The 25,425-nt window shown below is 40.6% G+C and overlaps 1 protein-coding gene across 1 annotated transcript in view; it reads left to right on the forward strand.

Moving 5' to 3' along the window:
• The window catches only part of ARHGAP27 (Rho GTPase activating protein 27), an 82,265-nt gene that overhangs the window by 990 nt on the left and 55,850 nt on the right, over positions 1–25,425 (forward strand). The window contains exons 2-3 of the mRNA XM_039368735.1: positions 1,970–2,059; positions 8,594–9,365. Of these exons, the coding sequence (XP_039224669.1) occupies positions 8,628–9,365 (738 nt within the window). The 5' untranslated portion in view covers positions 1,970–2,059; positions 8,594–8,627. The remainder of the gene's footprint in view (positions 1–1,969; positions 2,060–8,593; positions 9,366–25,425) is intronic.

The following is a 25,425-nucleotide window of genomic DNA, read 5'->3' on the forward strand; positions in this document are numbered from 1 at the left end:
GACACAGGTGGGATCCAAATTAGGCAAGCGTGGGGGGGGGAGCAGCTGAGGCAGGAATCTAAGAGTAGAGAAATTGATCCAGGGACTCTCCTTTTCCAAAACATTGCCCTAACAACTGGAATTTGAGAGGTAGCTTTTGATTGGCCCACTGAGTGTTTGGTTCCAGGTTTCTGTGCTTGTCTGGATAGGCCTCTCTTGTGGGGTGGAGAAATGGAATTCTGCCCAGTGCATGAAATCCACTGAAAAGTTTAGGAATTGCTACCCGGCAGTTTTATGCTAATTGCTACCATCACGAGAGCCCTTGGTACATTCAGCTGATATTTGATAGATGAAGGGTGACCTCTCTGACTTACAAGCCAGTTCAGTACAATCCCCTAGATTGTCAGAGATTCACCCAGAGGGGTTAAGGGCAATGAAACTGTGATTCAGATTCCATTTGAGCTACTGGATTGCCCTGAGGCCTTGGGATATTTTCCAAGCTTCCATTTTCACTGTCTCTAAACTATTAGGAACAATGAGACTGCGCCTACTGCAGATGGAAAATACAATCAATAACAATCTTCTCTTTGGAAGCACTAAATAAAGTGTAGTGCATCTGTTGATTGGAGCACAGTTCCTCAAACTCTGTCGTGAGGCAACAATTGTAACCACAAAAGTGTAATAAATCAAAAACATTCCCATAAAATTTCTTCCCCAAAGTCTGGAAAGAAGAAACATTTTGGAAATTCTTCTCCAAAACCTCTTATTTAGTGGCTACCAATAGTTTTGCACTTGATCCACTAAATCAGTGGGTTTTGTTGTTGGCCCCCTTCCAACCTTGTTTTTCTGCTAGGGCCACTATCCAGTTCCCATTACTAATAAAAAAATTGCCATTTACAAATTATAAATATATGCTTTTATTTATAATAAATACAATATTTGCAGTATAGTACACTTTGTTTTTCTGTGGTCCCTTTGGTGTATGCTTACATGTTTTCACCTGTGAACTTTTGAAATTTTCTGGGACCTTGAGGAATCATAAGGCTCCCAAGTATGTTGAGAACTGCTGAATGAAATAATATGCTTGTCTTGGTAGTGTTGGCTGGCTTTTGATTTCATAATGTATCATCATACTTTTCATCATATCAGGAGAAGCATGTTTTTATTTCATTTGTTAATTATATCCTGCCTTTATCATTTTTATAAATAGCTCAAGGTGACAAACATGTCCAACATACCTTTCTCCTCCTATTTTCCCCACAACAACAACCTTGTTAGATGGGTTAGTCTGAGAGAGAGTGACTGCCCAAAGTCATGTTCCTGAGCACCAAACCTAGTTATACTCGGATATATCCTGTCTGCTCTACGTGTTCCTTTATTCTGAGTAACTGACTTTATTCTATTTAAATCTGAATTTGCACTAGCAGTTGGCCTAATATATTTTTAATACCCCAGCCTTCCAGGGGAGTGTCTTCATACGTGTGCAGATATTTTTTTCCTCCTGAATAAGGGAGTTGTCCAGACATATAATAAATTTCTTGCAGTTTCCTGGGAAATAATGGGAGCATGCAGATAAATGGGAAAGTATTACTGTGGAGGATCAAGACCATCCCTCTCCCAGATAAATGATTCTAGAGTATATAGAAGCTGAATTTTTCAGTACAAAAGCTGTGAGGCATCCAGTTGGGAAAGAAAAACATTTCTCCCAGGAGGTTCTCAATTTTTGTATCAAGAATCATGTAGACAATAAAGGAAATAAATAAATTCCCCGTGTGCAACAATGCATACTTGGTTCTATCCATTGTATGTACTTGTCCAAAAGCCAGATTTATAAGGAAACTTCTAAAAGAGTTCTTTTTGTATACAGCTGTACATTTTCTGTAACTTTTAAGTCTGAGTATGTTTACTAATATGTTTTTATCCTAGGAACATGGATCTATTTTTTAAATTTTCCCCATTTGAATCCATGTGTTTTCTGTCTCCATATTAGAGTAGCCAATTTTACTTCATTGTTTGATGAAACAAAGCAATACAAGGAAAGTGGTGTCTACTATCAATAGTCTTCCTCTATGGGGAAGTGGTAAGTTTTTCTAAGAGAGTAATGAAAGATGTTCACAGATTTGTAACCTAAATACAATAACAAAATAAATTTAATTAACTTTTTGTTTAAAATAGCAATTTCACTGTTTTACATAGTTGGGAAAATAAATACCTGGGAGGGGATATTTTTTTGGATATGATATTCTTTCAATTTTGTTTTTCCTGAATGAAAAGAATATTAAATCAATGACTAAAAAACACTATATATATATAGATCAGTAAGAGGAGGAGTAATGAGAGGAGTAATGAGAGCGGTTTGAGTGCCAAACAACGGGAGGGAACGGGAGAGAACGGATGTAAGGAGGACTGGGGTGGGGAATAAAGACATGATTACTGAGGCATACCATACTCAGATAAGAACTGTTGACACGACGAAGGAGGAGAGAGGTATACAATTGGGAAGGGATATTAACCCACAGTTAGTGGAACCCTATCCCCATCATAAGACACAGGAAAACATCAGATCGAATCCTCCCCCCGATATGGCAGGCGTTGGTATTATCGGAAGAGGAGGGGATGCAAGATCACTAACGCCTCCAAAGACCAATAGTGGAGGGATGGGGAGGGGCATCCGAAGAAAAAAACATAACGTTATAGACACATCTTGGTTATCAGCTGGCCAATCAGAGCCAGTAACACGGTTTAGGAGCCGTGCGCAAACGTTACTTGAACCTACTTAAACCACCTTTATTGCAATGGCCTTTTAGCCCTGACGATGCTAGGGAGTTCCCCTAGTGAAAGCTTGGCAACTTTTTAGTATAAGTACATTTTTAGTAAAGTATTCTTACTTCAATCCTCCGGTGATTGTGTTTTATTCTTTTATATAAATATATAAATATATATATATATATATATATATATATATATATATATATATATATATATATATATATGTGTGTGTGTCTTTGGTTGTTCGGGTTTTCTCCCGCGTAAAATTGGAAGTGTCTTGGCAACGTTTCGACGAAGTCACATTCGTCATCTTCAGGCTGGTGTTTTTAGCTTCTTGCTTTGAGCAGCAATGTGTGGTCTTAGCTGTTTCTTCCTTTTAACTGCCAGTGGGGGTATGAACTGATTGGGTGGGAGCTTGGCTGTGTTCTGATTGGGTGGAGGTGTGTTCTGAATGGTTAGGGGCTTGGTTGTGCTCTGATTGGCTGGGGGAGTGTTCTGTTTGGTTGTGCTCAGGTTAGTCTGAGTTGCAGAGGGGTTTAAGATTTTGGGGTTAGGGAGTCGTTTGTCAATAAGGGCGGTTTCCAAATGGCTGGTAGGCGGGAGGTATCATCTCGCTTGTTCATGCTGTGTGGGCGTTTTTCTATCTCGATGGCTTCTCTGATTATTCTGTTATTAAAATGTTCACTTTTGGCAATGGTTCTGGTATTTTTAAAGTCAATTTCATGTCCTGTGGCTTTAAGGTGTTGGACCAGGGAAGATGTTGGTTCCTCTTTTTTGACTGAGTTCTTATGTTCTTCAATGCGTGCACTTATTCTTCTGTTGGTTTGTCCGATGTATGTGGTGGGACAAGTGGTGCATGGGATTTCGTATACTCCTTGATTTTCTAATTCAATTTTATCTTTGGGGTTTCTAAGGATGGTGGATATTTTTCTGTTTGTGCAGAATGCTGTTTTGATGTTGTGTTTATGGAGGATCTTACTGATTCTGTCTGTGGTGCCTTTTATGTATGGGAGGAGGGCTTTGCCGTTTTCTTGTTCTTTGTCTTGGATTTTAGTGGGGGTTTCTTTTTGGATTAGGTTTGTAATCTTATTTCTATGGAATCCATTGGATGTTAGTACATTGGTGAGAGTGTGTAGTTCGGGTTTTAGGTGTTGTTCGTCAGCTAAGCGTTTTGTTCTGGAGATGAGTGTCTTGGCTACAGAGTTGATCTGTGCTGGGTGGTGGTGTGAGAGAGCGTGCAGATAGCGGTTTGTGTGTGTTTTCTTCTGGTAGATGGTGTGTCCTAGGGAGCCATTGGATTTCTTGTAGACTAAGACATCCAGGAAGGGAAGTTGGTTGTTAGCTTCTGTTTCCATGGTGAACTGTATTTTGGGGTGTAGGCTGTTGAGGTGTGTGAGGAAGTTGTCCAGTTTTTCTTTCCCATGTGGCCAGATTATGAAGGTGTCGTCTACGTATCTGAGCCAGAGTTTGGGTTTGTGATCTGATTTTTCTAGAGCTTGGGTTTCAAAGTGTTCCATGTAGAGGTTGGCAATGACAGGTGAGAGGGGTGATCCCATGGGTGCTCCTTCTGTTTGTCTTGTATTTTTGTCCATTATAGATGAAGTATGTGTTGGATAGGCAGTGGTTGGTCAGATCTAAGATGTGTTTGGGGGGGGGTTATATTTGTTTTGAATAGCTGTCAAGGCTTCTTTGATAGGCACTTGGGTGAAGAGGGATATGACATCGAAGCTCACTAGTAGGTCGCTGGGCTGTAAGTTTTGTTTCTTTATGATCTCTATAAACTGGAATGAGTTTTTTACGTGTGAGGTGATGGATTCTGCATAGGGCTGTAGTTGTTTGGCGAGAAATTTGGCTAGGTTTTGTAGAGGTGAGCCTATGGAGCTGACTATAGGTCTGAGTGGGATTCCTTCTTTGTGTATCTTGGGGAGACCATAGAGTTTGGGGCATCTGGATGATTTCTCTCTGGGAATGATTCTTTGCTGGATCTCTTCGCTAATGGGGGAGGCTTTTATTTTGGATCTGGTGGTTTTTTCCAGGTAGGTGGTAGGATCTGTATTTAGGGGTTTGTATGTGGAGTCTTGGAGTAGGTTGGTTAATTTGGTTTGGTAGTCAGATGTGTTCATAAAACCAAACCAAATTAACCAACCTACTCCAAGACTCCACATACAAACCCTTAAATACAGATCCCACCACCTACCTGGAAAAAACCACCAGATCCAAAATAAAAGCCTCCCCCATTAGCGAAGAGATCCAGCAAAGAATCATTCCCAGAGAGAAATCATCCAGATGCCCCAAACTCTATGGTCTCCCCAAGATACACAAAGAAGGAACCCCACTCAGACCTATAGTCAGCTCCATAGGCTCACCTCTACAAAACCTAGCCAAATTTCTCGCCAAACAATTACAGCCCTATGCAGAATCCATCACCTCACACGTAAAAAACTCATTCCAGTTTATAGAGATCATAAAGAAACAAAACTTACAGCCCAGCGACCTACTAGTGAGCTTCGATGTCATATCCCTCTTCACCCAAGTGCCTATCAAAGAAGCCTTGACAGCTATTCAAAACAAATATAACCCCCCCAAACACATCTTAGATCTGACCAACCACTGCCTATCCAACACATACTTCATCTATAATGGACAAAAATACAAACAAACAGAAGGAGCACCCATGGGATCACCCCTCTCACCTGTCATTGCCAACCTCTACATGGAACACTTTGAAACCCAAGCTCTAGAAAAATCGGATCACAAACCCAAACTCTGGCTCAGATACGTAGACGACACCTTCATAATCTGGCCACATGGGAAAGAAAAACTGGACAACTTCCTCACACACCTCAACAGCCTACACCCCAAAATACAGTTCACCATGGAAACAGAAGCTAACAACCAACTTCCCTTCCTGGATGTCTTAGTCTACAAGAAATCCAATGGCTCCCTAGGACACACCATCTACCAGAAGAAAACACACACAAACCGCTATCTGCACGCTCTCTCACACCACCACCCAGCACAGATCAACTCTGTAGCCAAGACACTCATCTCCAGAACAAAACGCTTAGCTGACGAACAACACCTAAAACCCGAACTACACACTCTCACCAATGTACTAACATCCAATGGATTCCATAGAAATAAGATTACAAACCTAATCCAAAAAGAAACCCCCACTAAAATCCAAGACAAAGAACAAGAAAACGGCAAAGCCCTCCTCCCATACATAAAAGGCACCACAGACAGAATCAGTAAGATCCTCCATAAACACAACATCAAAACAGCATTCTGCACAAACAGAAAAATATCCACCATCCTTAGAAACCCCAAAGATAAAATTGAATTAGAAAATCAAGGAGTATACGAAATCCCATGCACCACTTGTCCCACCACATACATCGGACAAACCAACAGAAGAATAAGTGCACGCATTGAAGAACATAAGAACTCAGTCAAAAAAGAGGAACCAACATCTTCCCTGGTCCAACACCTTAAAGCCACAGGACATGAAATTGACTTTAAAAATACCAGAACCATTGCCAAAAGTGAACATTTTAATAACAGAATAATCAGAGAAGCCATCGAGATAGAAAAACGCCCACACAGCATGAACAAGCGAGATGATACCTCCCGCCTACCAGCCATTTGGAAACCCGCCCTTAACAAATCTTAAACCCCTCTGCAACTCAGACTAACCTGAGCACAACCAAACAGAACACTCCCCCAGCCAATCAGAGCACAGCCAAGCCCCTAACCATTCAGAACACACCTCCACCCAATCAGAACACAGCCAAGCTCCCACCCAATCAGTTCATACCCCCACTGGCAGTTAAAAGGAAGAAACAGCTAAGACCACACATTGCTGCTCAAAGCACGAAGCTGAAAACACCAGCCTGAAGATGACGAATGTGACTTCGTCGAAACGTTGCCAAGACACTTCCAATTTTACGCGGGAGAAAACCCGAACAACCAAAGACCCATATACAAATACCCGCGAAAACCTCAGAAAACACACACACACACACACACACACACATATATATATAAAGATCAGAGTGATCATGATGATTGTCAACAAAATGCAAAGTGTAATAAAATATTTAGCATTTTACTATATAAGTCTTTGGCTTCTTTTATACTTAGCTATAATTGGACATATTTAGTACTATGGATGTGACAAGAAAAACTATATGGTAGCTGTAAATTGTCTTGTTAAAACTGCATAATAGATATGTAATCCTAAACTCTAATTTAAAAATAAATGGAAAAACTAAGGATGTTATCTTGCTTGTAAACTTCCAGCAGAATCTATTCAGCCAGAGTTTAAAACAATTTTGTTGTTTTCTGGTATGCAAAACCATAGAAATAGACCCAGTCCTGCTAATATTAGAAACCTCTTTTCCAGTTGGTGGTGAAAGAGTTTCCAAAATAAATTAATTTTAAACACATTATTTTCTAGATGGGAAGATAATCTATATGGAAGGAATTCCAGTTCCTGCTCATTGACTTTTGACATTTTCACTATCAAAATTTATATTTTATCATAAGGAGTGTTTATCTTTTGCAAGCCAGGTAGAGATCTGAAAGGCTGTTCCAAAACAGCTTCAATAAATGAATAAATTGGAAAAAGGAAAAGAAAGGTTTTTCTAAATATCATGTAATTTGGCAAAAGAAAGTAGGAGCCGAAGAACAAGCCAAGCAGGGAGGGAGAAGTCTAAATGTTAGAACGGGAAAACAGATTGGGTTACTTTCACTATTTTAAAAGGAAAAACAAAACAGGGCAGATCAGAAATATTTTGATGTGAAGAATACAAAATGACATCACCCTAATACATATACCTCTGAGGAGGTCATTAACAAAAGGAGAAAAGAGCACTCTGTGAAGCAATTAGAGATTTCCTCTATAATATTTCCTTGCAATCCTCCCCCCCATCCCCACAATCCGTCTCAGCCCCTGCTGCCTGACAAAATCATCTCAGCCTATATTATCTTCCTATGCACATTACAACAAGGTTGGAAGTGATTTGAACCTTGCCCTGAAAACACAAATGTGTCAGAATGGTATTTATATCATTCCTGGCAGTTTTTTGCAGAGATCATCCTATGCACCTGCAGACAAAAATGCTTTCTTGATTAAGAGGCAGGAAAATAAAGCAACCCTGGCAGAAAACAAAATGATAAATGGAAGCATCCCGAGATTACATCGAGCCTGCACAAAAAAAGAAAACACAAAATTAGCTTTGCAGCATAATGTGGTATAGCATGTTTCATGGAACAATAACAAACAGTTGCTAACAGATTAATTGCAATTGCTATTATACTCATGCCAATTCAATTATAATACTCTTTCACATCTACCAGTTACCAGGATTGGCATGAGAAGGCAACACCAAGCTGTGATTTAGAAGCTACCCTCAACCTATCCTTTACAAATGTGTAGTCATTCTTTACCATGGCATGTTTTAAGGCTGAAAATTAACTATCACACTACACACTTTCAGTAGCTTGCAACTGAAAATTAGAACAAATTACCAGTAGGAAGTGGTAGAACAGGGGTGTCAAACTGGCAGCCCATGGACCGGATGCATCTTTTGCATCAGGCAAAAAACGTCACAATACATCACAATATGTCATGCGACACAATTAAGTTTGACACCCATGTGGTAGAAGAACATTAGGTTACCTTGTCAAGGATAAGAAGAAGAATGATGCAAAAATAAGTACATGTGTATCATTTATTTGGACAGCAGAATTTTGTCATAAAAAAAACTTCTATCCTTCCTCCTCAAATTAAGTACTTACAGGCTGTATAAAGTCATGTTTAACAAACTTTTTTTTCTTTCAGAGGGAAATAAATAACCCACTTTGGGACACTAAAGATGGAGTCACCAGGCAGAGAGGAGGAGACATACGTGCTGGTAGAATATGCCTTTGAATATACTTCCAAGGATGGCCACCTTATTGCAATTAAACCCAATGAGAGATACATGCTTTTAAGGCGAACCAATGACCACTGGTGGCATGTTAGGAAGAGCAAAAATTCCCAGCCTTTTTACATCCCAGCTAAGTATGTCAGAGTGTTGAGCTCCTTCGTGCTTTCTGAAAAGCCATGTCACACAACACAGATGAAGGCTATCAATTTAGGGACCTCCATTGGAGTTGGCAGTGATCAATTGCCAGAGTATGAATATCGATTTGTGACAGGTGTTCAAAAATGCAAAACAGATACCTCACAGCAGTATTCCAGCTACTTAAAGATGGGAACAGTGAAGTCTCTGGAAGATAATGGGAAGAATCTACCCACTTCTAGAGCAGGGAGAGGCACACAGCCCCCTCTCAGTGCCTCATACAGTTCTCATAAGCCACTTTACCTGACAGACTCTAATCCTCCTCTGGCCTCCCAAGGCGGTTCTGCTAAGTACATGAGGCCTGCTGTATCTCTGGATGACTTGACAAGATTCACATCTCCCACCCAGGCAGGTGTGGGGAACTCAGGATTGTACAAAGCTGCTTCGTGGACTCATCCTCACCCATTTCTGAAGAATAATTCTGAAAACATCTGTAAATTGGTGAAGGACCAAGTGATACAGGACATGCAGGAATGCTGTGTCAAAGAGGTACTCTGTCAATTTCTTATTAAAGAACTGCATTTCTTAGGTCCCAGATGTGTTTGCCTACATATTCCCTTATTTCATTTTAATGGAATATGAATACAGGGGGCTATGGGAATTATAATCCAGTAGATTCTGGAAGATATTAGTGTGGGGAAGGCTTTTATGTCTGTCTCCAGAACTCACTGGACTGCAATATCCATAATTCCCGACACTGTGGAGTGATGGGAATTTTAGATTAATTAGATCTGACTATGTCACATTGAAGAAGGCCAAATGAAAGACTAGAAATAACAGCTGCTTGAAAACCACACTGGATTGGTGTTAGCCATTTCTAGCTTTGTTTCTGGTCTATTATTTAGCCTCATCACCTGCAGGTCTCCTCGGAGTTCATTCTTCTGCAGTCAGTAGTATTCTTGCTAAGGAATTGTTGAAATCCCCGGTTTTCTTTATTAGTGATTGGATGCTACTCTCAGAATCATTTCTTCCTTGCTGAAAGATATTCTGATCTCAGTTCAGTTCCAGATAAGTTTGCCAAATTTAATTACAGTATTTCTCTGCAATTAATATTCCCAATTTGCTATAAAAAACCTTAGCATACTTTGTCTCAGATCCTGCCATTTCTGACTGGAGATCTTAAAGTAGAATGCTCTCAAGATAAAACTCCTAGTGCTAGGGCTGAGAAATATCATATTGGAACTCTTATGACAAGCATACAATTATGTGTTTACACACATAGATTCTGATACAAAGTCATGCACTTATTCTCCAAAGTACTACAGTATTGTCTAAAAAAAGTAACTGAATATTATTTACATCTATTCCACAACCATAAATGGCAGTTCAATTTTGTTCTGATGCACACAAGCTGGCTCCACACAGTATAGTAAACTAAGGGAAAGTGAAGTAGGTTAGCTTGTGGCTCAGAATGTTGCACAGAGGCAAGCAATTGTGTTCATTCAATAATTCATAAAATGGATGCCCACATCTTGGGCAAAATACAGGTTTTGTTTAATGACAGTACATGAAAAGGAGGAATTCTATACCTCAGAATCTAATGGAATCTCAGAATGAGAAAATGAGTGTCAAACATCACAATCCAAACTTTAGCTCACGTATGGATGTACGGTATGAGAACACATATACATATACTGAACAACATACTAGGCGACCACATTTCAACCTAATGAATCCACTGAAATAATATATCAAGAATTTAGTAGTTTTGGAGATAATCCTAGTACTATAGTATAGACAAATAAATCTGCTTCTTTCAAAATAAGATACAACTTGTCAGGTAGAAGAAACAAAGACTTTCCCACATAAACCTATTGCGTTGGGACAAATACTGAAAGTATCTCAAGTACCTGTTTACCTAATCAAGGAGCTGGCTCTCACAGCGTAATTTGAATAACTTTCAATTCCCATTTTCTATGCAGAAATAAGCAAATAAAAAGTAAATGGGAGAGATGTCTCAGTTCTGCGCAGTGTAAGAGAGAATTGAGCAGCACCACTGAGGTTCATATAATTAATATATGAGGTGTAATTTCAAATGAAATGCCTGCCAGCTTTAGTTTCATTGCTTTAGTTCCAGCCCTTGGCATCTTGACTTATAATTCAGCCTGGCCTACCTTGCATAGCATATTCCTGCTGATCAAATTGCAGTCTGAAGACACATAAGCTAATCATATTGTTGCTCTAATTAGCTGCCAACCTTAAAAGTTTCTAAGAAACTTTTCTCTAAAGCTACATTAGTTTGTGTTTTGATTCTTCTTGGCTTAATATATTAGTGTTTACTATTAGTGTTTATTATGTATGGCCCACGCTTCCTTATTCAATAGCCTATAGTTTAAAAATGCTTAGCTTAGCATCTGAACGACATTATAGCATTGGAGAAGATGTGTGGACATCCACAGGAGTTTGCCACTAAGTTACATGCTTGTGATGTCATGGCACACATAGAAAAAACTTGGGCTTGCATCATGACACTTGCATGTCAATTTCAAAAACACTTATCCCCAGATGACAGGGATTTTATTTTTTTAAATATATATTTTATTAATTTTTTACAATAACAATCTTTAGTGGTTCATGAACAGTGTGTTGTCTGGGTTCATATATTTAAAACAATCAATGATAATTAATTTCTACAATTAATCAATATGTTGGTAATATATTTCTTGATCCTCTCTTCTTCCTGTAATATTCTTCTTTTGTCTACATTAAACAAATATAATTCTTAATATTTTCAGTACAAACCAAGTTGAATATAAACATTTTTAGTATTTATGCATATAATAATAACATCAACATATAACATGTTTTAATCAGTTTATTTCCATTGTATTTATAAAAGTCATCTTATTAAATCATTATATGTCCACCACCCAGTTCGTGGTCATGCCTCATCTTCATGGTGGGTGTCAGTTTGCTTCATGTATGGATTGGAGGGGTTTAAAGTGGCTAATGATGCAGCTGTGATCTGGCTTCTAGTTTGTGGTCATGCCTCATCATCGGTGTGGGTTTGGGTTTGCTTTTTGCGTGGACGTGTGGTGATGACCTCCTGTGTGGCTTTAGTGAGTGTGGGTCTGGTGTCATTCTTTGTGTTAGGGAGTCATTTGTCAATAAGGGCGGGTTTCCAAATGGCTGGTAGGCGGGAGGTATCATCTCGTTTGTTCGTGCTGTATGGGCGTTTTTCTATCTCAATGGCTTCTCTGATTATTCATTCGCTGTTGACTCAAGGACTCAACACAAAGCACTGCACATCTCTCTTTGATACCTATAACCTTCCCTAGTTCTTGGATGGGGGAACCACTAGGTAATAAATAAATTATAAAAATCCTATGAGAAAGCGATGGCAAACCCCTCTACATTATTCCTACAATGCATACAGTCATTAAAAATTAAGCTCAATTTGAGTGAGCTTTTACAATACCTTTTTAACCCACCACACAAGATAATAATGTCCATCCACTCATACAGTAGCTCAGTGGTTCCCAACGTTTCCAGCTTGGCAGCCCAGTGGGAGGAGGGGAGGAAATGGTTCCATGTGAGTGGCAGGTGAACGCATGAGTGTTCACAGCTCCATTTGCACAACTGGCAAGTGCACATGCCTGCCATTCGCACAAATGGAGCTTCATGTGTGAACAAATGGACCTGCATGTGCATGCTCACCCACCACTTGTGCAAGTGGAGTTGTGCCCAATACTCGTGCAAGTGGAGCTGCTCACGCATACTCACCCACTGCTTGCATGGCCCAGTTCCAAACAGGCCATGGCCGGGTAGAGGCAGGAAATCATTTCAGACAAATGGCTGTACAGTCTCTTCTTAAAAACTTCCAGTACTGGAGTATTCAAAACTTCTGGAGGCAAATTTATCCACTGATAAATTCTTCTAACTGTCTGGAAATTTCTCCTTAGTTCTAAGTTGCTTCTGTCCTTGATTAGTTTCTATCCATTGCATGTCCTGCCTTCAGATATTTTGGAGAATAGCTTGACTCCCTGTTCTTTGTGGCAACCCCTGAGATACTGGGATACTGCTATCATTTCACCCTTAGATCTTCAGTTCATTAAACTAGACATATCCAATTCCAGCAACCATACTTTATATATTTTAGCCTTGAGTCCCCTAATCATCTTTGTTGCTCTTATTTTTATTCTTTCTAGAGTCTCAATGTCTTTTTTCATTGTGATGACCAAAACTGAATACAGTATTCAGTGTGGCCTTACCAAGGTGTTATAAAGTGATATTAACATTTCACGTGATCTTGATTCTATCCCTCTGTTAATGCAACCTAGAACTGTGTTGGGTTTTTTGGCAGCTGCAGCACACTGCTGGCTCACATTTAAGTGATTGTCCACTAGGACAGGGCTTTTCAAGCTTTTCACCGATTGTACCACTTTTAGGATATGGCAATATTCAAATACCACCAGTCACCTAGCAAGATGTCAAAAAATTGATGACCCCCTCCCAAAAGGAAAAAAGTGAAAAACGTACAGGTAGTCCTTGACTAACAATAGTTCACTTAGTGACTGTTCAAAGTTACAACAGTACTGAAAAAAGTTACTTATGACCATTTTTCACACTTACAACATTGCAGCATCCCCAGGGTCATATGATTTATGTTCAGATGCTTGGCAACTGATTCATATTTATGATGGTCACAGTGTCCCAGGGTTATGTGATTCCCCTTTTGTAACCTTTTGACAAGCAAAGTCAGTGAGGAAACCAAATTTACTTAACAACCATGTTGCTAATTTAACAACTGCAGTGATTCACTTAACAAATGTGGCAAGAAAAGTCATAAAATGAGGCAAAACTCATTTAACAAATTTATCACCCCTCCTCCTTTTATATCTTCTCCTCTTCCCCCTTCTTTTATATCCTCTCTTCTCTCCCCCCTTTATATCCTCTTCTCTCTCCCCCCTTTTATATCCTTTCTTCTCTCCTCTCCTTTTTCTCTTCAGTGCACCTCCAGCTGACTGCTCTCCTCAAGGCTGCGTTTCCCCTTCGCTTTTCCCCCCCTTGTCTTTTTTCTCTCTCTTCCTTTTCCACCAAAACCTGCTCCTTTTATAGCCTCTACTCTCTCTCACCCCTCCTCCTTTTTTCTTCTGGGTGCGCTGGAAGCACCGATTAGTTGTAGCTGTGTGTGCTGATCCTGGGCTCTCAGCAGAACCCAGGCAACACCTCGTGCAGCTCCAGCTGACTTTGCCACAAGCCTGTGGGGCACTGCCGCTTTACCTCATCCACTTTTATCTTTTTTTTACCCTTTTTTTACAGTGCTTTTCAACCCAAAGAGTTGAGAGAGGATATAAAAGAAAGGGGAGAGAATAGAGGACAAGATATAAAAGGAGGAGGGGTGAGAAATTTGTTAAATGAGTTTTGCCTCATTTTATGACTTTTCTTGCCTCATTTGTTAAGTGAATCACTGCAGTTGTTAAATTAGCAAAATGGTTGTTAAGTGAATCTGGTTTCCCCACTGACTTTGCTTGTCAGAAGGTTGCAAAAGGGGAATCACATGACCTGGGACAGTGTGACCATCATAAATATGAATCAGTTGCCAAGTATCCGAACGTAAATCACATGACTCTGGGGATGCTGCAACTATCATAAGTATGAAAAATGTTCATAAGTCACTTTTTTCACTGCCATTGTAACTATGAACAGTCACTAAGTTAACTGTTGTAAGTCAAGGACTACCTGTACTTTATCACTTTTTTCCTTTTTTTTTTTTTTGGTCATCAAGTTTTTGACATCTTGCTAGGCAACTAGTGGTATTTGAATATTGCGATATCCTAAAAGTGGTACACTTTTGAAATCGGTGAAAAGCTTGAAAAGCCCTGTACTAGAGTGTCAAGTTAGAGCCCTGTTGATTAGTCATCTATCAATCTGGCTTGGTGCTTTTTTTATATACTGCCTTAAGTCCTTGATTAAATCAAATCAAAAGTGGACAGGTTTGTTAAGCAGCAAGTGGCATCTGTTGCCAAGAAGGCCTTTGCAATTATGCTCATATCTAGCCCTGGAGGCCTTTGGTCATCTTGCAATTAAACTACTGCAATATATTTCACATGGGACTACTCTTGAAGACCACTTAAATGTTATACTGGTCCAGAGTATGGTGGAATGAGCAGTGATGAGCAACTCATCGCATGCCCATATTAACCTCTGCTCTGTGGGCTGCACCTGGTTATCAGTAAACTGCTAGGTGCAATTCAAGGAGCTAAAAAGCCGTTTGTGGCATAGGGCCTGTTCAAGGAAGAACCGCTGATCCCCTTTATGGTCCTGCATGGTCTAACATAACTGCCATGATTTGAGTTCCACTGATTAAACAGTGTCATCTGGCAATATCCAGAAAGTGGGCCTTCTCTATCACGATGCCAATTCTTTGAAACACAACCTCAGCCAAAATTTGTACAATCTCCCCCACCCTGTTTATGCAAGTCCTTAAACCTGCCTCAGGCCCTGGGTTAGAATGGGTAATAGCTCCCTTTGTGGCATCTATTGTTTGTTTAATTGAGGTTTTTTCCCTTCTCTTTTGGACTATGTATTCTGCTTTTTATTGTTTTAATGATTGCATTCTCTAAGCTGCCCAGATTTATATAGACTGGAGTGATTTATAAATTTAATAAATAAAGTAGGAGAGATTCCCTCATATCTTAATGGAAATGGGAAGAACAAAAATCACTGAGTGAAAACACTCATCTATATATTGCTAAAACTCTTGTATCTGTAACCTTTAACTGAGCACAACAATGCATTGTAGGCAACAGTTTTTGAAACAAGGTACCTCAAATACAGTAGGCTAACTTACAGTTTGCGTCCAAAATCCAAGACCATGACTTCAATAGAATTGAAATTTGGAATTCTATAAAACATTTTAAGACATAAAAATTATCATAAATCATTTTGGCATGATACAAAATGTGATAAAACATTTCCTGTTGACAACTAATGTTTGACTTTGCCATACAGTTCAATAAGGGCTATTTTCTAGGTAGATACATATCTGAATATCTCCTTAAATTTTAAAAACATTTGTGGTGAAGGCAGTATATTGGAAGCTCTGCCATTGTTGAAGGCATTGAGGAACCTGCTAAGGAAATATCTCTGAAACAATGATCTAGTTGGTCATCGATTGTCTAGTATAAATCTAAAACTAAGCCCAAAGGCTAAACTTGGAAATAGGAAGTTGACAGTGATAGTAAATTTTTTGCAATGAGCTAGTGTTCTGTTTGTGTTCTGTTTCTGTTTGGGGAACTGCATATGTATACATAGGAGTACATTTGAAAATGTATGCAGTTTTTTAAAGCTTCTCTTATCACTTCCTTCTGCCTCATTAACAGACCAAGCATAGGGAAACAGTACACCCTGCTGGTGCTTAATCAATAGGAACTACAGTAATATTCTACCTATGTTTTAAGTTTGTACTGTACTCCATGTTTTCTAGAACTTTCATTCCGCTGCATGGGAATTTTAGTTATAACATATTTGGAAGATGCCAGGTTGCTCTCTAAGCAATATTTCTCTAATAATGTTTGTGGCAATCCAATATGCTTCCCTATGGTAAAGAAATACTGTACTGTATGCCTGCTACCTTTCTGCATAGTTATATAATATGGAATATGATTTAAAATAAGCCAACAAGATTCATCTGGATCCAACACTAGATCATTCTACTCTAGTTTATGCATGCTTATTGTTATGTATTGGCTTGAAAAGTTGTGGTTGTTATGAACAGTTGTTGTTATATATTTGAAAGAGTCGTTATATATTTGAAAGAGTCTCCAACTGTTTTGGAGGGAAACTGCAGTTGAACATAAACAGGAAAATACCCTTTAAACTGATTGGTCACTGCCTAGTGATGGCAATGTATAAATAGCCATCAGAGTGACAGTTAGAGCACTTCTATGTTTTCAGCAATAAAAAGCAGTTGTATTACATCAGTCTGGTCTATGCCTCAATGAACACAATACACAATAGTGGTGACAAAGGTGGGATGTTGCTAATGGAAAGAGCTGAAGCACATGAGCCAGAAGTCACTTGGGTGTCAGACCAGGCACTAGAGTCCTGGTAGAGACTACGTCCCTAACCTGCCTGCCAGTAAGCCACACTGGAGGCACAGTCATCCTGAGGGATCTATCCCTAGGATTCACCCAGCAGGTCCTTAGCAGCAGAAGGCTATGACCAGGACCTCGCTGAGCATCAGCCATGGCCAAACTGGGCAAGTTGAATGAATTTGAAGTTTCTCACCCTGAACAATGGAGCTCTTATGTCTCCAGGGTAGATAACTACTTGCGGGCCAACCAGGTGAGAGATGATGGGCTGAAGGCAGCAACCCTGCTCTGTGCATGTGGGCAGGTGACCTTTGACATCAGAGAGAACCTGATAGCCCCAACCAGTCTCGAATCAGTGACATACGCCAATCTAAAACGAAAGCTGAAGGAACATTTTGAGCCCAAGTTGTCCGTTATCGCTTGGCAGCATGAACAGAGAGAGCAACAGGCAGGGGAGTCAGCAGCAGAATTCGTGGCCATACTCCGGCAAGCATCAAGACTCTGTGAGTTTCCTGATCTGGAAGATTGACTCAGACAAACTTGTGTGTGGGCTGAGGAACAGAGAGTTGCAGCAGAGATTTTTTGCAATGGAAAAATTGACATTCCAAGATGCCTTAAAAGAGATCATGGCAGATGAGGCCACCGGTGGAGCAATGAAGGCTCTATCACCTCACAAGTCGCCCCCCCCCCCAGACAGACAGCTGTGCATCAAGAAACAATGGAGAGACTGGAAGATTCAGAGGAGAGTGATGAGATCGACCGGTTGCAAAAGGAACCCGTCAAATGGCATCGGCCTAGTGACAAGGCAGTTCTGTTCTCTAGCTGTGCAAGCTGTGGTGGCAACACAAGAGATCGGATTGCAGATTCCTCACAGCAGTGTGTCATGATTGTGGCAAGCAAGGGAATATCACCAGAGTCTGTAGAGGTCGCCAGAGAGAAATTCAGTCTGAGGTCATCCCACGAAGAGGTAAATAGGCCCCGGGTCAGAACAGAGTCAGATACTGCTCTGGGAGGAGAAGCATTTTAAGGACAGGAGCCCAATGCCCTCTCAAAGAGAAACTGAGAGTTAAAGTCAGGCGTCAAGGGGTCCCTTGCTCTATGGAACTAGACACCAGGTCTGCCCTGTCCATAATATCTCTCAGAACTTTTAGCCACATCTGCAGGCAAAGCAGAAAGTGAGTCCTACTCAAACCACCAAGCCTGGTCTTGATAGACTTTCAAAATTGCCACGTAGCAGTGAAGGGTGAAGCCACAGTAAAAGTTGGCTTCAAAGAGTTTGAGGGTCCCCTCAACGTTGTGGTCATTGAAGACCAATGCACCAGCTTAACTGGACTGGACTGCTTTGATGCCCTGGGCATCCAAATAACTGGCATCCATCACACACAGACCCAGCAGCTGTGTGCCAAGAATTTATTGATGTATTCAGCCTGAACCTTGGTCAATACAAGGGAGCACCAATCTCCCTTAACCTTGATCCATCAGTAACTCCTATCAGGATCAAACTACACAGAGTGCCCTTCACACACTAAAGCCTAAGATAGATGTGGAACTGGACAAGCTAGTACAGCAGGGAGTGCTTCAACCTGTAGATAGCAGTGAGTGGGAAACCCCATTGTAACCCCAGTAAAGCCCAATGGGGACATTCGCATTTGTGCAGATTACAAATGCACAATTAACAAAGCATTGCAGCAACATGCTTACCCAGTTCCAGTGGTAAGCCACATCCTGGCATCACTTCAGGAAGGTCGTTTATTTGCTAAACTGGACCTTGCATAGGCATATAAGCAGCTGCCTGTGGACAATGCCACAGCAGAGGCACAGACAATAGTCACACACACAGGGGCATTCAGGGTTCGTCGCCTGCAGTTTGGGGTAAGTGTTGCCCTATTGTTATTCCAGAGTATCACAGTTGAACACTTAAGAATATTCCAGGTGTCTGCCCTTATTTTGATGACGTTCTGATTGCTGGAGAATCCACAGTAGTCTTAGCAGAACATCTCAGAGCAGTACTTCAACGGCTCCGCGAAGCGGAGTTGAAGTTAAAAAAAGACAAGTGTCAGATAGGTGTGGACTCTACTGAGTTCTCGGGATTCCAGATAGATGCTGCTGGGATCAACCCCTCTGAGTCTAAGCTTAAAGCTATACAACAAGCCCCCAGACCTAAATCAAAGAGGGAGCTGCAAGCATTTTTAGGGCTGCTTAATTTTTATCATTCATTCCAGCCACACAAGGCAGCCTTGGCTGAGCCACTCCATCGTTTTCTGGACAAAAAAGCACCGTGGGTGTAGACAAACATCCACGACAAAGCTTTTAAAGCAGTCAAATCACTGCTGTCATCGAGCTCCGTACTAGCTCACTTTAATGAAAAACTGCCCGTAAGTTTAGCATGTGATGCATCACCTGATGGTGTAGGAGCAGTTTTATGCCATCTAATGGCAGATGGTCACCAAGCACCCATTGCTTACTATTCCAGAACGTTATCACCAGCAGAGAGAAACTATGCTCAGATAGATAAGGAAGCTCTCACTATTGTAGCTGGAATTTAAAAATTCCATGATTTCCTATAAGGGCGTCCCTTCATCATTTTTACTGATCATAAGCCTCTATTAGGTTTCTTCGCAGCAGACAAGCAGATCCCGCAGATCCTATTACCAAGGATGCTGCGATGGTCAATTTTTATGGCTACCTATTCATACAGGCTAGTCCATAAGCCAGGCAAGGAAATGGGCCATGCTGATGCACTCAGCCGACTGCCTTTGCCTCACACAAACCCAGACTCAGCACCTGCAGCTCGCATCCTGGTAATACAGGATCTCCCTGAGACACCCCTTCATGCAGGAAATGTGGCTGCTGAAACTGTCACTGACAGAACACTCAGTCGTGTTCTGAACTGGGTGTTGAGGGAGTGGCCTGAAAACAGACCAGGTCCAGAATTTCATAGCTTCACTAATAGAAAAGATGAGCTGCCAGCTCATAAAGGCTGTGTGCTGTGGGAAAGTAGGGTGATAATCCCACCCACATTAAGAGCCAGGGATTTAGGCTCTCTGCATGAGGGACATCCAGGCATTGTTAGGATGAAGGCACTAGCAAGGAGTTACTTGTGGTGGCCTGGTCTGGACAAGGACATAGAGGCTCAAGTAAGTAGCTGCCAGGTGTGCCAGGAGACCTGACCTGAAATTCCCCAAGCACAGGTACATCACTGGGAGACCATGCAAGCTCCTTGGTCTCGCATGCATGTAGATTTTGCAGGACTCTTTCATGGACAGGTGTTCCTGGATAGCTACTCAAAATGGCTAGAGGTAGCACCTGTCCAATCTATGACTACTGCCAGGACCATCCAGGAACTGTGCAGAATCTTCACCACCACGGCCTGCCAGATATTATAATGTTTGACAATGGGGCACAATTCACAGCAGCAGATTTCCAGTCCTTCCTGAGGACCAATGTGATCAGGCACACTACTTCAGCTCCTTTACATCCTGCTTCCAATGGACAAGCTGAACAAATGGTAAGAACGACTAAAGAGGCGCTGAGGTGATTAACAACAGGTGACTGGCATCATCGCTTAGCAGATTTCCTATTATGCTAGCACACAACACCTTGCACTGCAACGGGCCGCAGCCCAGCTGAGTTGAGATGGGGTCATCAACTGACAACCAAGCTGAACAGTCTCCATCCTGACAGGTCAGTTGCATAGACATCGCAACCCAAGCCTCCAAGAAATTTACAGCTTGGAGAGAACATGTGGGCAAGAAACTACAGGCAGGGCACCTTGAGTGGTTGCTGTTGTTTCCAAGGTATCAGGGACACTGTCTTATGAAATGGCTCTGAACGATGGTCATGTGGTCCGACGCCACATAGACCAGTTGCAGCGGCAGCAGGCTAGACGGAGCCTGGGTGATGACAGTGAAAGGTTTGTTGGGTTGCCTGGTGACTTTGCCATGCCTGAGTCACCCAAGACTACTGAGACTGTTCCTGTGGAACTGCGGTCACCAACAGACTGTGTCCCAAGTATGCCGGCCAGTGCCGCAAGCAAGTACAGCAGCACTGGTTTACCCAGCAAGAATGGACATGATGGTACCAGTCTACCCGTTATGAACAAACATAGTAGTACTGGTCTACCCGAAGCAATCGGACTAAAGAACCCTAGTCTACCCGGCACTACAGGATGGGTGGTTGATCGGGAGCCCCAAGCAACATTCCAGCGCTGCAAAAGGACATGCAAACCACAGGCCTATTTAACTGATTATGTACATAGCTTACACTAAGTTTGACTCTGTCCAGGGGGAAAGGGTGTTATGTATTGGCTTGAAAAGTTGTGATTGTTATGAACAGTTGTTGTTATATATTTGAAAGAGTCTCCAATTGTTTTGGAGATAAACTGCAGTCTGAAAATAAGCGGGAAAATACCTTTTAAACTGATTGTTTGCCGCCTAGTGGCAGCAAGGTATAAATAGCCATCAGAGTGTTAGACTGAAAACACAGTTCTGTGTTTTCAGCAATAAAGAGCAGTTGTATTATATCGGTCTGGTCTATGTCTCAAAGAACGCAATACACAATACTTATATTTAGTGACACCAAAAAATCAATAAAAGCTGTAATAGAAAAGCGAATTAGAGGCTAGAGGAATTTATTTATTAAATTATTTGGATAATAGTAAATCAGATCAGAAAGGCTCTTAACTGAATTAGAAATAGGAAATTAATTTACAAGAGTAAGCCATACATAAATCCTTCACTTTGGTCAGTGTATTGTATAGAATTTGTATTTCAATTTTATCAACTAAGACAATTCAGGTGGTAAGGAAATAGGGGAACTCAGGCACAAAACAGGCTATGTAGAACGTAAACACAGGGTCAGTCAAAATGGACTCAAATGTCTATAAACCAATGCAGAGAATATGAGAAATAAACAGGTTGAATTAGAAATTCAAGTAAATGAGGGTAGATATGATATTGTTACCATTATGGAAACTTGGTGGGATGAAAACAACAAATGGAATATACAGCTATAGGGATTTAAATTATTTAAAAGAAACAGACCAAATAAAAGAGGAGGTGAAGTTGCACTATATACAAGAAATAACTACATCTTTACAGAAATAGAGCACAATAATGATGAAAACTGTCTTAAATGCGTTTGGATCAATATAAAAGGTGAAAAAATGACATTGCCATAGGTATATACTATATGTAATTAAGGAAGCGAAACCTCATCTGATCTGAACTTGGCAGCCTGAAATTCTCCTTTGAACCCTGGCGAAGAGAAGAGAGTAATAGAATTCTAAACATTCATATCTTATCTTTTGCACTGGATAAGCCCAGAAAAGCCACATAATGGCTTTTAAACATTTAAAGAAGGGATTTCTCAGTGCTAGCAGTTCTGAAGTTTCTAAGGTTTTTTCCCTACCAATAAAAACAAAAGTCAAAGATCTTCAGGCATAGGTCCTTACTTTGATTTAGAACCTGTGTGTGTACCTATATATGCACTTCATTCATTCATTCATTCAACTTCTAGAAAAAATCTTGCATTATACACAACAATGTTGTGAATACATTACACACAACAATATGTTAGGCAGAAATTTAGTAGAAACATATCTTCTGCCAAGGAAATGCTTATGGGGAATGAAGGTAGCACTATCTTTTCTTTTCCCCCACTTCTGCTGTCATATGGCTTTTCAGACTGCTCAGGGATCCTGTCAGAAGCAAACCACATGTCCTTGGGTAGAGAGGTACATTCCAAGGTAGGTGAGTACATTCCTGTTAAGGTGCACTGAATCCAGGTTAATCGATTGCCTATACCAGTGGTTCTCAACCTGTGGGTTGGGACCCCATTTGGGGTCGAACGACCATTTGACGGGGGTCGCCAAACAATGCAGTCCGCCATTGTTTTCCCCCTTTTCCTTAGCTGTGCTACTCTCTTTTATTCTATTGGCTTTTGAAAGCCAATAGAATAGACTCTCTTGAATAAAGTCTAATTCTATTGGCTTTCAAAAGCCAATAGGAATTGTCCAGGCTGTCTCTGCCCTGCTGAGCCTGCCAAAAGTCCCATTCTGCAAATGGTGCTGCACCAGTTGAATAGTCCTTGACTTACGATCGGTTGGGGGTCGCGGCACTAAAAATGTTGAGAACTACTGGCCTATACTATAAATAGAAAGGTAGAGAAGACCACACCTTGAAAGGACAGTAGCCAGGGCTGATCTAACTAGCAGCAACTGATAAATGCCAAATGATCTTCTCTTAAGTTAGAACTATCCTTGTAAACATAGCCCTGAGGCAACTGTGTAATTCAACCTACACCATTGCATGTATAATGTAAGATAGTGTTGAGACCTGAAGACTGCTCCTTGCAGTACATTAATGCCTTTAAATGAAATTCTTAATCAGTTGGGCATTATGAAGTAATCCATGTCCACTCTACCCTTTCCACAGAGTTCACCATGTAAATCGGTACTGTGTCGAATATTGGAACATACTATTTCCAATAATGTCAATTTTGTGCTGCAAATAGCTAGCTTCCGGTGGATAGCATCGATGATGGCGGCTACATTGTAGCCGTCCTCCTGGGACAGCGTGAGAACCGCGGAGCACAGCAGATATCAGCTGTCCCGCGGTTCGAAATCTCCCTCCCGGGCGAAGGGAGGGAGAAGAGAATCACCCGAATAGGGGTAGAGCCTCTTAACCCCCCCAGGAATTTTTTTTTTTGGGGGGTGGAAAGAGAGCTCCCCCAGAGTTCGGGTTGCCTCCGCCTCCCAGCTGTCTTTGTTCCTTTGGGAACAAAGCAAAACGCCACTACCATCTCCGCGCTTAAAGGAACCAGGTGAGTGATTTTTAAAAGCGGACAGAGCTGGATAAAGGATTGGATTTATTGAGTTTTATTTGCTTTTTAGTTTAGGTTGATTTTTTTTCCTTTGTTTTTTGTTTGTGTGGAGAGTGAAAGTAAAATGGCAATTTGAAAGTTTTTTTTTCCCGGGAAAAAAAAGTGAGTTAAACGGAACGTTATGGACTATATAGTCTTTTCTTTTTAAACTTTTTCTGAAAGTGGTTTTGTGTTTTTGATATATCTTTTAAACTCTCCTTTGTTTTTTATTTTTTGAAAAAAAATTTTATTGCTTTTCTTTAATAAGGAAGAAAGAGGAAACAAGTTTTTTTTTTTAAATGGCTTCAAAGAGGCAAGCAGTTTCTTCAGTTTCTGGAATGTGTATTGGATTGATTATTCATAAATCTCCCTTTGAAGGATTTTTTGGAGTTAATCTCTCTCTCTCTCTTTTTTTTGTTTGTTTAACTTTTTCTTTCTTTTTCTCTCTTCTTGGGTAATTTTTAAGAAGGTGTAAAGATTTTTTAAGATGGCTCCAAAGCGTTCAGCAATTCCTACAGCTCTTAAGGTGGCTTCTTCTTTGGTGTTATCATCAGCCCAACAACCTAAATCAATAGCTTCGCCTTCTTCTTTGGCACACTTAATAACGCTGAAGGATTTACAAGACGTAATGGGAAATGCTATATCTCAAATTAGGGAAGAAATGAAAGAGATTTTAGAGGAAAATAATAGGATTTTGAGACAAGAGATAGTTTTGGCTCTAAAAGGAGTTGCCTCTGTTCTTGAAAAGTTGAATTCTCGTGTAGAAGAGGTTGAAGAAAAAGTGGAAATGATGGAGGGAAAATTTGAAATTATGGAAAAAGAGATGGAAAATTTTCAAGATGAGTTTCTTATGTTTCAATATAGACAAATGGAATATGCTTTAAGAATCAGAGGCTTGACAGAATCTTTGCAAGGAGATCTGAGAGAGATGGTTGCAAATGACTTTGCTGTGATTTTGAATAGAGAAAAAGAGGAAATACTTAGTGAAATTGAAAAAACATTTAGAGTTAATTCTGTGGTGGCAGAGCAAAGGAATTTTCCAAGAGATGTGGTAATTTATTTTGGGAAAAGATCCCTGCGCAATGAAATCATACAAGCTTTTTATAAGAAGAGGTTTTAAATTGCTTCACAAGAGGTTATAATTCTAAAGGAGATCCCATCAAAAATTTTAAGAAGAAGAAAGGAGTTTGCTTTTTTAGCAGATGAACTTAAAAAGAGGCGAATGTTGTTCAGATGGGATGTTCCGACTGGAATGGTGGTGAATTACCTGGGGACATGTTATAGACTTAATACAGTTGTTAAAGCAAAAGAGTTTTACACCTCGGTCCTGGGGGTATGTTTATCGCCATCCATTACGTTCAAAGCTTTGGAAGAGAAGAAGGTAGAATTGTAGTCTGAAGAGCCTATATCTATGAAAAATGGGGAGGGGCCTCAACAAGTTGAGATGAAAGAGCAGAGGATAACCCGTGCAACATATAAATGTAAAGAAAAGGAGCAACAGAAGAAGGAGGTTAAGGAAGCTTCACAAGTATTGGTTTCTGAGTCTGGGGGAGAAGCAAGATTTATAAACTTTTTGGAGCAACCTTCAAGGGTAAAATTGCAGCCTGAAGGGCCTATATTTATGAAAAATGGAAAACCTCAGTTCGAGGGGC

The sequence above is a fragment of the Crotalus tigris genome, unplaced genomic scaffold (genome assembly GCF_016545835.1).
Source record: "Crotalus tigris isolate CLP2741 ecotype Arizona unplaced genomic scaffold, ASM1654583v1 scf7180000020929.304458, whole genome shotgun sequence".
NCBI classification, from domain to species: domain Eukaryota; kingdom Metazoa; phylum Chordata; class Lepidosauria; order Squamata; family Viperidae; genus Crotalus; species Crotalus tigris.